The sequence below is a fragment of the Lathyrus oleraceus genome, chromosome 5 (assembly GCF_024323335.1).
Source record: "Lathyrus oleraceus cultivar Zhongwan6 chromosome 5, CAAS_Psat_ZW6_1.0, whole genome shotgun sequence".
NCBI lineage: Eukaryota > Viridiplantae > Streptophyta > Magnoliopsida > Fabales > Fabaceae > Lathyrus > Lathyrus oleraceus.
This window is the reverse complement of record NC_066583.1, coordinates 591,999,229-592,014,767: the sequence shown is the minus strand read 5'-3', so window position 1 is coordinate 592,014,767 and position 15,539 is coordinate 591,999,229. Positions and strand designations below refer to the sequence as shown.

Sequence of the window (15,539 nt, the reverse complement as noted above, 5' to 3'; positions counted from 1 at the left end):
CAATTGAACATAATTGATGAGCTCTAAGGATGTACTTGAGTGTGTTGAATCATGTCTCAAGGCTTGAGATCATGTCTTGATCAAAATTCTCAGATGAAATTGAATGTTGTTGAAAAACCCTAATTAATGAGTCAGATGAAAGTGAAGCTTGATGCACTTGTAATTATGTCATAATACACGTATTTGTTGACGGGAAGAGATCTCTTGAATGTATGAAAGAAAAAACACTTTTTATATCACTATGAGCAATTGCCAATACATCATGTCATTGGATAAAAATAAAATTCTCCAAGTCAATCCTCTACCCAATCAAAATGCACATTTAAATTCAATAAACTTTTAATTGAGATCACCAAAAAAAAATCGTTGTTCCACACCTTAAAAATATGTGTATTATTTTACGGTAGTTTCCGACATCAAACCAAATTCTTTAATACCTTGTTAACAATAATGAATATATAAAAACATAGAAAAGAAGAAAAACATTTGAATTGGGGTTTTAATAGAATGAATCAAAACCAAAGAGTAAGAGTTACACCCGAATATAAATACTAAAAGTTTGAAAAGATCGAACTACCCTTATAAATATACAATAAAATAATAATAATATAATAATAATAATAACTAACATATGAAATTTAAAAATAGTATTTTTAGTTTACACAATTTGAAACTATATAAGTAAATAACAAAAAAACTGTAAAAAACTACAGTTAAAAACAAGTTCAAATAAAACAATAATATCTAAGGAAGAGTTTAGGTATAAGAATTAATCGTGTAAAATATATTTGATTATATTAATAATGATAATATTGACGTAAAAATGAATGGGTAAATAAACATGCGTGAAAGGAATTATACGAAAGCAAAGCGATGACGTATAATTTGATACCTTGCACTGTTTCAACGTAATGTTAACCATGGCGCACATCACAGTTTCCGTCACAAATTTCACATCACACTCACAACAATGACTTTCTCTTTACTCTTCTTAATACCGATGATAAATCCCTAAGGCCAAGTAGAACAAACAAATCAATGAATATATATAGTTTTGTCCAAAATAATGTTATTATTATATTCTCACGCTATTTCATGACTCCATCCATTGATATTAATAAAAATACAGTGGTAGTAGTAGCAGTAGTACACAGTTAGTTACACACTCTCAATACCTTGCTCACATGGACATGGATTCCACTGGTGATGGTTCCTCTTGTTGGCTCTATGATTATGGCTATGATATCTCTCTTGCTGCTGCTGATTTTATGACTTCTTCTAATTATCACTCTTCCGCTGCTGCTGATTTCATGGCTTCTTCGAATCATCACTCTTCTGCTGCTGCTGCTTTCAACTGGATGCCCCAGTCTCAGTCTCAGACTCACATCATCAACCCTCCTTCCTCCAATATCAGGTTACTTTTCTGAAATATTTGTGAAAGTTGATTTTGAATCAATATTTATAATATTGAGTCTGTGTTGAATTCTAGATTATATAGATTAAGTCATATATGGTTACTTTATATTTTTGCAGCTTGGAAATGGAATACTCACTAGATTCTACTGTTTTCGAAAATGGCCCTTGGAAGCCTTCAAAGCGGTAATATCTCTTTCGTGCCTTTGGAATCGAACATACTATGAGTGATTGATTATTACTCTATATTTGCAGATTGGAAATGGAATACTCGTTAGATTCAACTTTACTCGAAAATGGCCGTTCAAAGCGGTAACATCTTCTTTTGTCTTTGTAAAAGATATTATATATGGTTGAAAATTGAAATTCACCAGTTAATATGCCACTGTAATTTCAGGTTAAGGACAGAATCATATGCTTCTGGTTCCAAAGCAGGTCGTGAGAAAGTGAGAAGGGATAAACTCAACGATAAGTATGTTATTATTTTTGCAAGTTTCGGATTGAGTGTATAAGCTTCTAAACTAAGATCTCATGTTTTTTCAATTTGACATGATTTAAAGGTTTCTGGAATTGAGTTCTGTCTTAGAGCCTGATACACTCCCCAAAACAGACAAGGTCACTTTATTAAACGATGCGGTTCGAATGGTGACTCAATTAAGAAACGAAACACAGAGGCTCAAGGGAAGGAACGATGAATTACGCGAAAAAGTTAAAGAGCTTAAGGTGATTTTTCTCATCTTAGTCTTGTAATCCACGTTGTGCTGGGCGGTAGCGTCTTAATCAGAGTTTTATATAGGAAACATGGTTCTGAAGAGTTATGTTTTGCAGGCTGAGAAGAACGAGCTTCGTGACGAGAAGAATAAGCTGAAGCTAGACAAAGAAAAGCTGGAGCAACAAGTGAAATTAACAGGTGTGCAGTCAAGCTTCCTCTCTAATGCCATGGCTGCTAAAGCGCAAACTGTTGGCCACAAGCTGATGCCTTTCATTGGTTATCCTGGAATTTCAATGTGGCAGTTTATGTCACCTGCTACAATTGATACATCACAGGATCATCTCCTTCGACCACCCGTTGCTTAAAGTGGTTAGCAACAGCATCCACTCCGTTATTGTAGATAAATGTTATTCGAACATCAAGTTGATACACGAAATCATTGAATTTATGTGTATCAAATTGTTGTTGGAATAACATTACTGTTATCGTATGCGTGCTTTGCTTGTATTATGTTTTTGCCCAAGTTATGCTCTTTGTTTCTGTTTGTTTTTTAAATTCACAGACTAAAAGTTTGCTTGGATTTGGTTGATTTGATATCATAAATTTGTGCTGCAACAATACAATCTCAAACTAATATAAGAAAATGGTTTATGTGATGGTTGGAATGCATGACTAGAATGAAAATAAAAGTGATTTTTAACTGATTTTTTAAGCAATGATAGTCACACCATGGTAACAAAGAGGGAAACATCAAAACAAGTTTTCAAACGAAATAGGCTCACTAGAAATGATTGAGTTGAGTGATATTATTCTCTTGCTTAGAAGAAGGCGATAAAAAACACTGAAATGAAGGCTTATAGATTTTCATTCTCGAACCATGAATCCGATGCGTCCTGTGAATGTTGTGCTAGAAGAGAGTCAGGAGGTACAGCTACACTGGAAGGAAACTGTGAAGAAAACGTAGGAGTTTCCGTTTGTGTTTCAAAAAACAGACTTGGTGATTCCGGAGAATCTGCGGGTGAACCAAAAGTAGTTTCTTCAGGAGCTGCAGAGGGAATGATTGAAATAGTTGGAGAATCTGCTATTGAAGGAGATGCTGCTGCTGGAGAGACAGGAGAAATTTAGTGGACTCTTTCACGGCTTTACAAGTCTTTATGCCAATAGATAAATTTAAAGACGTCAAACCAAACAAATGCTTAGAAATTGATGTAGTGACTTACCGAGATTGTCTCCGACTGAAAATTGAAGATCTGCTGAGCCTGTATCCCATCCACCATTTGGTCCTCCAACAATGTGATTAGTAGCCATGGCCAATTTGATGAGGATAGCCATAAAAAATACTCTTAGAATGATTTGAAATACTTCCATGTTTTCTAAATATAATGAATATGGAATGCTAAAGATGATCAAAGATAATCAGATAGATATAATTGATTTGAGAATTGACTTGAGTGAAGAGGTTTATATATATGTTGAGAGAAGCATAAAAGGAATTTGGAAGGAATAATAATGTGGTGCACAAGACTGGTGGGAATAAAAAGTTTTTTTATGACTTGTTGAATATCTGAAAGATGTGCAGAGCAATCATTTTGAGCATTTCCAAGTTCCCTAGCGGTGCACACCTAATTCATGTATGCAACTAAGTGCTGGTGCCAGAATATTAAACTATTTTGATGCTGTCAAGTAGAAATATAATGTAGAAAAATAAGGAGAGGAAGTTGTTATTTACTAATATTGATTAAACAAAACATTCAAGGGATTCAAGATGAAAACAAAGAGATTGGAAGTTGTTAGTTAGTTACATTTGTAGTTGAAAGTTAGTTATTTGTTGTTAATTGTTACACAAGCAATTATATGTTAATTGATAGTGTATGATAGCCTACAATGCAATATAGAATTGCTATATAAACAAATGTAATGAACATTCACATTTAAGGAAGAAGCCATTTGAACTCCCAAATTGTATTTCGTAATATGGTGTAAGTAAGAATTATTTTAGACTTCTTCACATTGTATATCCTGAGTGCAAGATTACTTTTGTTCTTTCTTTGACCTCACATGAGGTATGAATAAAATGGATGGAAAATGCATGACATATGGTGAATAAAAATGCATGAAATGTAATTAGAATACTTTTGGATTTTAAATAAAGATTGACTTTATGATGATGATAAAAATGGAATGGTATGTAAAGATAATTCAATAAAATGACACGTTTTGAAAAAAAAAATTGACAAATGATTTCATATAAATAAATTAATGAAAAGAAAAGATGAGGGAAAAATTTAGGATATGATAATATCCATTTTTCTGTTTATTGAGTCGAGCTTTAGAAATGAATGACTTTTGCCTAAGTACAAGTAAGATGCAGTATATGGAATGTAAGTTCAACAAAAGAAGAAGAAGTGTTTCTAATTTATAGGTGAAAGATGGAGACCATATCATTCCACAAGTTACGTGGTTTAAATATCTTGGGCCCTCATATAAAACTATGGAGAAATAGAAGGAAATATAAATCATCGAATTCAAGCTTGGTGGCTAAGATGAAAAAAGGCTTCAATGATTTTATGTGATACAAAAGTACCACTTAAGCTGAAGGGAATTTTTCATCGGATTGCGGTAAAACATTGTACGAGACAAAATGTTGGACGATTAAGAGTCAACACAAGAATAAAGTTAGTGTAGAAGAGATGAAGATATTGTGTTGGATGCGTGGTAATACTATACATGGTAAGATTAGAAATAACAATATTAGAGAGAGTGTGTTGGGGTAACCTGTATAGTAGAAAAGATGGTGGAAAATAAACTTAGGTGATTTATGCATGTAGAGAGAAGACTTGTAGATTTTATGGTAATGAGAGTAGATCAGATGGAGATGACTCAAACAGTTAAAGGTAAAGGAAGATCAAGAAAAAACTATAAGAGAAGTTATTAAAAAATATCTCGAGATTAACAATTTGGATATAAGCATGGTCTTGGATAAAACATTATGGAGGAAGTTGATCCATGTAGAAGTTCTCACTTAGTGTGATAAGGCTATATTGTTGTTATATATATATATTCTTTTTTTCGATGGATGCCTTTTTCTTTCCTATATTGTTTTCCGATGTGTGCATTGTATTTATCCAAGTTTTATATAAGAAACATAGTTCTAAAGAATTATAGTTCAGCGCTCAGCAAAATGAGCTTCGTAATGAGAAGAATAAGTTGAAGCCAGACAAAGAAATTGATAAGCGTAACCACCAATCACTAGGGTTTACATCTACAAGCAGCGAGCAAGGGGCGCAACCACCTTGGGCTATCACAAGCAGGGCGCCCAACATCCAAAGGGTGCACACCACCTAACAGTCATGACCCATCCAAGGGGTGATGAGCCATGAGATGAAAATCAGGGGGCATGACCCTTGGTGCAGAGACGCATCCATTAGGGCCAAAAAGTTTGACCTAGGAGGATGCAACTGTTTGAGAAAGGGCACATCTCTTGGAGAAAAAAAATATTAACTATGGAGAAATTACAATTGGGGATAGTCACAACCATTTTGATTAATTATGTCAATTAAGAATGCATGTTAGATGAAATATAAATAAAAGCAAACCAGATTAGGAAAGCAACTGAGGGAAAATGGGAAGAATATGATTTATGGAGAAACAAGCTCTCAAAAACTTGTGTTACAATATATCCCAAAAATGATCTATATAAAATTTTATTTCATCCTGTTCCATTTTATCTTGTTCTTACCAATTGGTATCAGAGCACCGTCCAGGTGCTTTGCTTTCAAATATGGTGACAACTCGATTTACTTCCAATAATCCTAACACAACGAAGAGAATTTCGAAAATATTGATAACATACCGAAAAAATTGAGATGCAGAACGACAATAACTTGAAGCACACTTTTCCCGCCCAGAAGCCATGATGGAAAATTTATCCATGCACTCAAAAGATGGTACATTAAAAGATTCTGCCTATGGAGAATAGACAACCAAGATTCACATTAGGGAAGGAAAAACAAAACAATGAAGAAAAATGGAAATCTCCATATATGATGGAGAATACGATGCTTATAGTTGAATAAACAAATTAGAGCACTTCTTTCAAATGAAAGATATCCTAAAAGAAGAGAAAATTCAGGCAATTATGATGGTACTTGATGGAAATGCTATCTTGGTTCCAATGGTGGGAGACTTGCAATTCAGATATTGGATGGGGAGATTTCAAACTTTCTATTCTTGAAAGTTTCCAAACTTCAGCCACTCTCAATCCTTTTATTGCCCTCCTTACACTTAAACAATAAGAAATCGTGGATGAGTATGTTGAGTAATTCCAAAAGTTTGCAAGCATGATGAAAAATGTTGATGAAGAACATTTGAAGGACATTTTTGTGAACGGATGGAAGGAAAACATCAGGGAAGAAACTAAACTCTACGAACCACCCATTTTTTCAATCATGGTTAAGAAGACATTAATGATTGAGCAGAAAAACAAAGCGATTTGGAATGTGGGATTGAATACTACTTCAAATTCAAATTGAAAATTCAACACCTCATACTGAATTCCATCCTATTTGAAGACTTTTACTTATGGTGTTATTCAAAAAGGTGGAGGAAAAAGTAACGACCCTTCTAATTCTTTAGCCGGTAGCATATCCATGAATAAACTATAAAAAAAACAACTGACTTAGAGGATTTCAATGATTAATCAAATGGGAACTTCAAGAAAAGAGGAAGAAATGAGAAGTTTTTCTTTGCGAAGAAAAATGGAGCACCTCTCGTATATGCAAAAATTAATAACTTTTGGATAATGTTAGTAACAAACAAAGATAATGTTGAAAATCCAAAGAGGAACCCAAACTAGAAATTGGAAAAACACCCAAACTATTAATGAATAATATTGTGGAATTTAATTCTTTCTGATCCTTAAAGGATTTGGGAACTATTGATGATCACAAAGCCATAGTATTGATAGATTGTGGCTCCACCCATAACATCATTTCTAAGGAATTGTAGAAAAATTAAAATTAAAGGTAGAAGACACTCCATGATACATGGTAGAAGTTGGAGATGATCACAATATCAAATTTCAGAGAGTGTGCAAAAAAGTTCTCCTGAAAGTATAAGAAGTACAAGTACAACAACAATTCTTCTTGTTTGGCCTTAGAGGCGTAAATGTGGTTTTATGTGTGGAATTGTTAGCAAGCCTAAGAGATTAGAGTCAACTTTGAACGAATAACGTTGTACCTCAAGATTAAGGGAAGAAATGTCATTTTAAAAGGAGATTCGGAACTTTCAAAGAAAGACACCTCACTTAATTATATATCGAAAGCTTTGTAACAAGGAAAATTTATTGAATATCGTCACATTCAAATAAAGATATATTGGAAGGATTCAATTGCGTCACAATTAAAATATGTGTTACATGATTTCCTCTCCTTCTTTGAAACCTCGAAAGGATTTCCTCCTCATCGGTGTCAATACCATACCATTGACCTCGAAGAAGGAGCCAAGATAACAAATATCAAACCAGACATATATACTCACTATCATAAAACAAAAAATTGAAAATTGGTTGCTGAAATGTTAGAAGCATAAATTATCTAATCATCTACGAGTCCTTATTCATGTCCTGTCACCTTAGTCAGAAAGAAAGATGGTAGTTGGTGATTTTGTGTAGGTTACAAGGCATTGAACAAAACCATCGTTTCCGAAAAACTTTCCATCTCAATACTTGAGGAGTTGTTGAAAAATATAGGAGGGGCAACGTCTTTTCAAAACTGGATTTAAGATCAGGATACCACCAAATCAAAATGATGAAAGAGGACATTGCAAAAATTGTTTTCTAAACACATGAAAGTCACTATGAATTTATGCTACTTCCGTCCGGACTTACTAACACACCTTCTTCTTTTCAATCATTAGTAAATGAAGCACTGAGGCTTTTACTCTAGAAATACATTTTGGCATCCTTCGATGATATTATAATATATAATCCTTCTCTGGAAGAACACAAATAACACATACAAAATGTATTGACATTAATGCAACAAAGTGAATTGAATATTAACAACAAGAAGTGTTCATTTGGCCAATATAAATTGAAATATATGGGACATGCTATTTTTGCTAGAGGATTATCTATGGATCCTAAGAAGTTGGAAGCAATGATGTTATGGCCTTCACCCAATAACGCCACCAACTTAAAGGGAATCTTAGGCCTTACCAATTATTATAGGAGGTTCGTTCATGATTATGGAAGAATAGCAAGGCCCTTGACCAGGGAAATAAAATTTTGCCTCTGATGCACTGTATAGAAGAATTTCCTATAGTGCTATGACAGTCTTAAAAATTCATGATTTCAAGGAATGGGATGAAGACCAGTGGCGGAGCCAGATAAAAAAATTTGGGATGGCCGCTAACGTAAAATAAAGATTATAAATAAAATGTAAATAGTATTTTAAATAAAACATTAAAGTTAAAATAAATACAAAATTAATTACTAAAAATTTAAATTACATGACTTAAAACTACCTTAAAGTAATGCTTTACGCATTCCGAGTGACTTGAAATCGTCAATAATTGACTCCGAACTAATGCTTGCACTAATCTCCCTTTCAATATATATTGTCATGCTATCTCCAAGAAACCCATCATCCATCTTGTTTCTCAACTTAGTCTTAATAATTTTCATTGCTGAAAAAGACCTCTCAATTGTGGCCGTAGAAACGGGAAGAGTCATGATAAGACGAAGTAGTCTATCAATCAAGAAGTAAGTTTCAGCCTGTCCAGATGCAACCAAACATGAACATAGTTCTTGAATAGTTGATAAATTATTCAAGTTTGATGCTTGACGAGCAACAAATAGAAAATGTTGGAGTTGAAATTGCAAATTATTCTTCTCTTGATCACTAAAATCCATAGGATAATATTTTTCAACTAAAGAACAAATAGTATCAATGCTAAAAGCTTTATATCCATCCTTAGGAGATAAAGAACAAGAAAGAGTTAACAAATTTATTGTCTGCTCACTGAATCTGTTGTTCAACTCTTGTAACTGTTTGTCAATGGTAGTGAAAAAGATTTCAACTTTAAAGTAATGTTGAATTGTGACTTGATTCTCTTCAAGACGGGAGCGTCCAAATCTTGTTGTTGAATGAACATCATTAAGATCAGAAATCTCAATTCCATGCTTTTCACAAAAAGATACCACTTTAGTAAACAATATATCCCAACCATTTTCTCTCAAACCTTGAATAAGATGTTTTGTTGAACGAACCAAGTTCATAACATTAACTACATCTTGATTTTTTTTGTAAGGCTTGACAAAGCATATTTGTTATTCCCATGATTTCTTTCATCAAGTGCAAAATAAATATAAAATCAAATGCCTTCAAGTAATTGTAACAACTATCTACATCCCCACGTGTAGCATAACTCCCTCTATCTTTTGCAATTTTTTTAAAAACTAAACAAGTTGCTTCATACATGTTTATCAAGCTAGAAATTGAATCGTAATATGATCCCCAACGAGTATCTCCAACTCGTTTCAATGTACCAACTTGATTTGCACCTTTACCAGTTACAATCTCATCAATCTCTAACAAATAAGCAATTTCTTCTAATTGGTAAGCTTGTAACTCATCATGACGCTTTGTAGAAGAACAAACAACATTCACAACAAAGATCAGCTTCTCAAAAAATTTATGAACAGGTTTGACTTCTCTTGATGATGTAACTAATGCAAGTTGCAATCGATGAGCAAAATAATGAACATAGTATGCATAAGGACAATCTTTCATAAAGAGGGCTTGTAAACCATTCCATTCTCCTCTCATATTGCTAGCACCATCATACCCTTGGCCACGAATGTTAGAAATATCAAGGTTATGTCGAGAAAGTATATAACATATTACTTCCTTAAGAGTTAAAGATGTGGTGTCTTTAACGTGTGTCACATCAAAAAATCTCTCTTGTATTAAACCAACTTTATCAACAAATCTTAATACAAGAGCCATTTGTTCCTTTTTTGACTCATCACGAGCTTCATCAACAACGATACAAAATTTGGAATCATCAATTTCCTCACGAATACTCTTTTTCACCCTACTAGAAAGAATTTGCAAGAGCTCTTTTTGAATTTGATGTGAAGTATACTTGCAATTTTGTGGAGAATTTTCCAACACAACTTTTGCAACTTCATCATTGTAGGATGCTAAAAGCTTCAATAACTCAAGAAAGTTACCTTGATTTCTTGATTTTCTACTTTCGTCGTGACCCCTAAAAGCACAAGCTTTTAGTGTTAACCAACGAACAGTGTCAATTGAAATCTTGAGTCGTAACCGATTATTCATTCTTTGACTTGAACTTTGCACTTGAATAACATTTCTAATATGACCATCTTGATTCAACAAGTCTTGACAAACTTTCATTGCATTGTTGTGTGGTGAGCAAGGATCTTTCCCTATGTGTTTAAGAAAGGAACAATGTTTTCCATTCCTAACTTTCTTCCAATTTCTAAAACCCATAGAAATAAAGACAAATGATCCAGGACGTCCACTTAGTTTTTTGCTAAAAAGGTAACATGGTAAGCAATATGCGGCATCTTCAGATGGTGAATATTCTAACCATGATGGAAATATGGTAAACCAAGTATGTTGAAACCTTCTCGGATGATCCTCGTTATCGGACAAAGGATAGTTTTCTAAATGAATTTGATATGGACCCCATTTTAGATAAGCTCTTCGTATTGCATCCACTTGATTTGGTGGATATTGCCAAATCGGATGACGTTTTCCAGGATCGCGTTCCAAAGAATTTTCAAAACCATGATGCTCTTCAATTGTTGGATTCTCAAGAACTGTTTCAGATTCGGATGTCGGGATTATAATTTCTTCATCTCTCTCTTCTCTTTCAATTTCACATGCTTTCCTTTTGAAAAAAGAATCAATTTTCCTATTATTCATCTTTACTCTTCCTATAATATCATATCAGATCCAAAAATCAATTTAGAGAACATAAAAATTAAAAGAGAAAAAAATTAATAAACTTAATTAATCAACTTTAATCCGTTTTCAAATACCGGTAACTTCACTATTAGAAATTAGCAGCAACAATGATTAAATAAACTTTATTACAGTGTATAATTATATTTGTAAATTACAGTGTTATGAATTGGCTTAATAAACCTCATATAGATTATTTTAACACATCAAGAAAGAAGAACCATAAAAATCTCAAAAATACAAATCAAGCAATCATTTTAATTTGTTACTTTTTATAAAAGAAGAATGAATAAAGTTTTTTACTTGTTAGATGCCGATCATTTTAATCTATTCCGATTCTGATGCCGGTAGCAAACTCATATGAGAAAGAAAAGAAAGGTATGAACTTTTTACCTTATTTGTATTTTAACCTAACTTTTAATGAAAAAAATAAAATAAAAATTAATTTTAATTTAAAATAAAGATGTTTTATTAATTTAATATATATATATATATATATATATATATATATATATATATATATATATATATATATATATATATATATATATATATATATATGAATTAAAAAAAATAAAAAGTTGAGGGGTGACCGTGACCTTCCCACGTCCCCCTCATGAAGAAGACATCAGATAAGATGACAAGTTACATAAAATCATGCAAGACCTGATTATTGAATCCTACGTGTCAAATTGTTGTGGAAATAAGATTACTGTTACTGTTATTGTATGAGTGCTTTGCCTCTATTATGTTTTGGTCCAAGTTATTGCTTTGTTTCTATTGTTTTTGTTTTTGAAATTCACAGACATAGTTTTCTTGGAAAGTTCTTGATATGATAAATTTGTGCTGCTACAATACGATACAATCTTAAATTAAATTAAGAAAATGCTTTATGTGATGGTTGAAATGTATGACTCATGATTGAAAATAAAACTGATTTTAACTGATTTTTGAAGCCATATAATCACACCACAGTAACAAAGAAAAACATCAAAAACAAATTTTCACACAAATAGGCTCACTAGAAATGGTTGAGTTGAGTGAGATTTCTCTCATTCTTAGAAGAAGGTCATAAACACTGCCGCAAAACTCAACACCATTGAAATGAAGGCTTGTAAATTTCCTTTCACGGTCGATGAAGCCGATGCATCCTGTGAATGTTGTGGAAGAGGAGAGTTAGGAGCTAGAAATTCAGTGGAAGGAATAACCGGAGATAACATAGGAGTTTCCACTTGTGTTTCGAACAACGGACTTGGTGATTCAGGAGATTCTGCAGGTGAAGAAGTAGTAGTTTCTTTGGGAGCCGCAGAAGGAATGATCGAAATAATGGGAGAATCAGCTATTGGAGGAGATGCTACTGCTGGAGAAACAGGAGAAATTTGAGTGGCAAGTGTGTCTATTTCAACCTTCATTCCTTGGCTGCAATGTCCTATCGTTCCACAAATGAAGTATCTTTTTCCTTGTGATGTGAGAGGAATGGTTGTGGCACCATCATTGTAAGATTGAATTGCATTTGTTTGCTGGCATGAGTCATAATCTGCTTTTGTAACTTCAACCACATCATGGTTTTGTTGATACTGGAACACTGCAATTATATTTGGATAAACAGCTTAATTAAAGTGCTTATATTATAAGCTCTTATTACCAGTGCTTATGCTAGTAGATAAATTTAAAGAAGTCAAACCAAACAGATCTTTAAAAATTGATCTAGTGATCACGGATGTCGGTGTTGATTTCAAATATGAATACAGATACTGACACGCATTTTATCAGAGGTGTCGGTGCTATAGTCTAATGACTTACCGAGATTGTCTCCGATAGAAAATTGTTTAGAAGATGCCCATGATTGAAGGTCTGAGCTTGTATCCCATCCACCATTTGGTCCTCCAACAATGTGATTAGTAGCCATGGCCAATTTGATGAGCATAGCCATAAAAGACACTCTTACAATGATTTGAAATGCACCCATGTTTTCTAAATATGATGAATATGAAATGCCAAGATAGATATGATTGATTTGAGAATTGACTTGTGTAAAAAGGTTTATATATTGATGTGGTTTTGGTTTAAGTGTTGCAATGTTGGAGTTGGTAAATAAGAAGGAATATTTAAGGTGAAATGGAAGCACTTTTTCTTGTTTGTTTTGACTCTTGGAATTGATTCTTATCTTTACTTAATTTTATGGGCAAGAGAAAGGGTGAGAGGCATTTGGGTTAGTTGAGGCGGATTCACAGGTGTATGTAGAATTTTTAGGTGATAGTTGTTCGATTCACAACAACTAAAGTTTGGCTTTGTCTTACATTTTGAGAGATGTGCAGGGCACATCTAATGCGTGTATGCAACTAACCCATGGTGCTAGAATATTAAACTCTTTTGACGCTGTTAAATAGAAATTTAATATAGAAAAATAAGGAAAGAAAGCTGTTATTTACTTAAATTGATAGCAATTTTATTCATGTAAGTACTTAATTGGCAAAAACACTGTTAGCTGAGTTATGAATTCGGTGAAATTCTTCCAAACACTTGCCCATAGCAAGAAAGTTTTTTCTTAACTTTTGATTAGTGCGTTAGTTCGGATCACATAACGATTGAATAGTAAATAAATATAATATACACTGATGATTATAAATAATAAATAAATATAATATAATATCTAAGATTCAGTATAAAGTTATTGTCAAATTCTTAACTTATCCAAAAATTCAAAAACTTAAATTAAAATCATTGGGAAATAATTACACACTGAACATTCAGGATTATAAAATATTTGATATTATTTAAGTGCCAATGGTTCTAGAATAGATGATAAATTAAATATCTATAACATTTAAGAATTTGAAAATCGAAGTGGTGAGAGAAATTCAAATATACATGAAGCTGAGACCACAATGACATGCATCAACATAGGAGAGTGTGATGTTTGTTAACAAAATTTTGAAAATAAAATTGAGATGAAGGGAAGGAAATGATTCAGAATCACGGTATGTTTATGCAGATTTACAAAATCAAAAAAGAAAGAAAAAAAAAATAAAAATAAAAGAAAGTTGGAGTGAAAGTGAGAAACACGAGGATGCTTTGGGAGAGAGAAAATGAAATGTTTGTCAAATTTATAAATGGGTTATGGAGATACTAAAATTTAATTGAAGGGAAGAATCAATTTTTGAGATTCAATAAAAATTTAAAATATAGATAGAAATCTAATATCGAAATTTATGTCAGAGAAAAATATAATGAAAGAATCCATTAAATTAAATCAAAATGTGTTATAATTAATGAATAGACTGTGAGTTGAAAATTACAATTATAGACACAAAATTAGCTCTTAAATTAGTTTTAATGATGGTTGATTTTCTTATACGGATAGTAGATAATCAATGAGGAAATCTATATATATTTATATATATTTTGTATAAGAAATTTTACAAAGAGTTATGATATTTTGAAATTAAAATTATAGTTTCAAATACAAGGTTCTTTCATTTTTTGTGTATATTTTTAAAATGTATATATAATTATAAAATATAAAAAGTATGAATCACATAATTATATATATTAGATATTATGGTTTTAAATTGTTCTTACAGTAGTGAATGCGGTTGTAATTAGAGATATTGTAATTGTAATCATTGTGGTTGTTGTGATGCGTAATGCAACTATTGCATTGTGAATTTTTATTGAAATGTTAAATATAATATTGAAAAATATTTAATATTAAATTTTTTTCATTACATCATAAGTAAATTGAATTTTAGGATTCTAAAATTTTTATTTATGACAAAAATATTTAAACAAACATAAGCGAAATTATTTAATGTGGTTCTTAATTCAAAGGAGACATGATTTTAAAATTGCAATCCTGTACAGTTGTGAAGCACAATTTAGAATCTATATATATATATATATATATATATATATATATATATATATATATATATATATTAAGTTGGATTAACGAGACTGATATATATATATATTATCCATATATATTTTAATCTTTGCGTAATTCAACTAATAATTACTCAAAAAAAATATATTATAGTTGAGACTTTTATAATGATTAAGAAAATACAATAAATAAAAGAGAGATAATATTGATTTTATTGAATTATCCTTAGTAATTGTTGCTGTATTCAAATTTGTATTAATATTAAGTAAAAAAGTAATAAATTAAAAATATTAATTAGATGGTACAATTAAAAGTGCATTAAAAATTAAAAATGATAAATATTTTGAGACAACAATTTTTCGTTACACAACATATATTTTAGGACGAAGAGAGTAAAAGTGAATGTTTTTGTTAAGTTGTAAATCTCCTTTTTTTTATCCAGAAACAGGTAATACTTTCACTATTTTTTAATTATATAAAATTAGCAAAGTAGTGAGGTTTAAATATTCCAAGTTAATTGGATTGCAGACAA

At 31.8% G+C, this 15,539-nt stretch overlaps 3 protein-coding genes across 4 annotated transcripts; 1 reads left to right on the top strand and 2 right to left on the bottom strand.

The window, feature by feature from the left end:
* The first annotated feature begins 869 nt into the window (after positions 1 to 869).
* Positions 870 to 2,781, top strand: LOC127086780 (transcription factor bHLH115). The gene is made up of 6 exons (XM_051027589.1): positions 870 to 1,414; positions 1,534 to 1,599; positions 1,669 to 1,725; positions 1,811 to 1,885; positions 1,974 to 2,136; positions 2,242 to 2,781. Exons 1-6 carry the CDS (start codon positions 1,185 to 1,187, stop codon positions 2,488 to 2,490), a joined length of 840 nt encoding a protein of 279 aa, XP_050883546.1. The 5' UTR covers positions 870 to 1,184; the 3' UTR covers positions 2,491 to 2,781.
* Positions 2,782 to 2,803: 22 nt separating this feature from the next.
* Positions 2,804 to 3,645, bottom strand: LOC127086782 (uncharacterized). 2 transcript variants are annotated; one of them, XM_051027590.1, is made up of 2 exons: positions 3,346 to 3,645; positions 2,804 to 3,227 (listed from the first exon to the last, which is right to left on the bottom strand). In XM_051027590.1, exons 1-2 carry the CDS (start codon positions 3,491 to 3,493, stop codon positions 2,980 to 2,982), a joined length of 396 nt encoding a protein of 131 aa, XP_050883547.1. In that variant the 5' UTR covers positions 3,494 to 3,645; the 3' UTR covers positions 2,804 to 2,979. The 2 variants fall into 2 exon arrangements, with proteins under 2 accessions (XP_050883547.1, XP_050883548.1); XM_051027591.1 differs by having other exon boundaries at positions 2,804 to 3,224; positions 3,346 to 3,562.
* Positions 3,646 to 12,045: 8,400 nt separating this feature from the next.
* On the bottom strand, positions 12,046 to 13,440 carry LOC127086779 (uclacyanin 1). Its single transcript, XM_051027588.1, has 2 exons — positions 12,925 to 13,440; positions 12,046 to 12,706 (listed from the first exon to the last, which is right to left on the bottom strand). The coding sequence occupies exons 1-2, from the start codon at positions 13,088 to 13,090 to the stop codon at positions 12,180 to 12,182; spliced, it is 693 nt and encodes a 230-aa protein (XP_050883545.1). The 5' UTR covers positions 13,091 to 13,440; the 3' UTR covers positions 12,046 to 12,179.
* Positions 13,441 to 15,539: the final 2,099 nt, after the last annotated feature.